Genomic DNA, 600 nt, shown 5'->3' with positions numbered 1-600 from the left:
AAATTAACGGTGGGTTAATTAATGACAAATGAGGGACGGGTCCTGTATGCGTACATGTGATCATGGCATCTGATCATGACATGACATGTGATCACAATTTGGGAACAAAATATTCCTCAAAAGGCTAAATCGGACATAACCTCCTTTTAATGATATCTGGAGACTTTGGAAAATCAATTCATAAAGAAAATTCATAGATATTCATAAAGAAAATTCAAATTCAGTAAAAAAAAGAAAGAAATTAAATAATTTATTTAGAGGAGAAAAAAAGCTTACTTGGTGCTCCTGTAAACATGATGGAGAACAGATTGATTCCCATGGTAACAGCATAGAAAACTGGTAATGCTCTTAAACCATTGGGCACTGGATCCTCCTGGAACACATGGAAATACTGCCATTTAGCACATGGTAAAAAGCGTGTGTTCTTTTTTTTATTGAAAACAACAAGAGATTAAAAAGTACCAAAACAGACACTGGCACATTATTGGCACAGAACTGCTTTTTACCTTATTCAAGATGAACTTGCGGACAAAGTAGAAGAGAATGGCAGACATTATGCCGGAGAGAAGAGGTGAAAGAAACCAAGAGGCAACTGGAACA

At 35.8% G+C, this 600-nt stretch overlaps 1 protein-coding gene across 1 annotated transcript in view; it reads right to left on the bottom strand.

The window, feature by feature from the left end:
* Positions 1-599, bottom strand: part of LOC107578266 (sodium-dependent phosphate transporter 1-A-like) — a gene marked incomplete at its 5' end in the record, with an annotated part of 4,592 nt that extends 3,993 nt beyond the window's left edge. Inside the window, 2 exons of the mRNA XM_016264237.1 lie at positions 277-373; positions 507-599. Coding sequence (XP_016119723.1) covers positions 277-373; positions 507-599 — 190 coding nt within the window. The remainder of the gene's footprint in view (positions 1-276; positions 374-506) is intronic.
* Position 600: the final 1 nt, after the last annotated feature.

This window comes from Sinocyclocheilus grahami, unplaced genomic scaffold, assembly GCF_001515645.1.
Source record: "Sinocyclocheilus grahami isolate Dianchi unplaced genomic scaffold, SAMN03320097.WGS_v1.1 scaffold9494.1, whole genome shotgun sequence".
Lineage (NCBI taxonomy): Eukaryota > Metazoa > Chordata > Actinopteri > Cypriniformes > Cyprinidae > Sinocyclocheilus > Sinocyclocheilus grahami.
The sequence above is the reverse complement of the archived record's forward strand: the minus strand, read 5'-3'. Positions and strand labels throughout refer to the sequence as shown.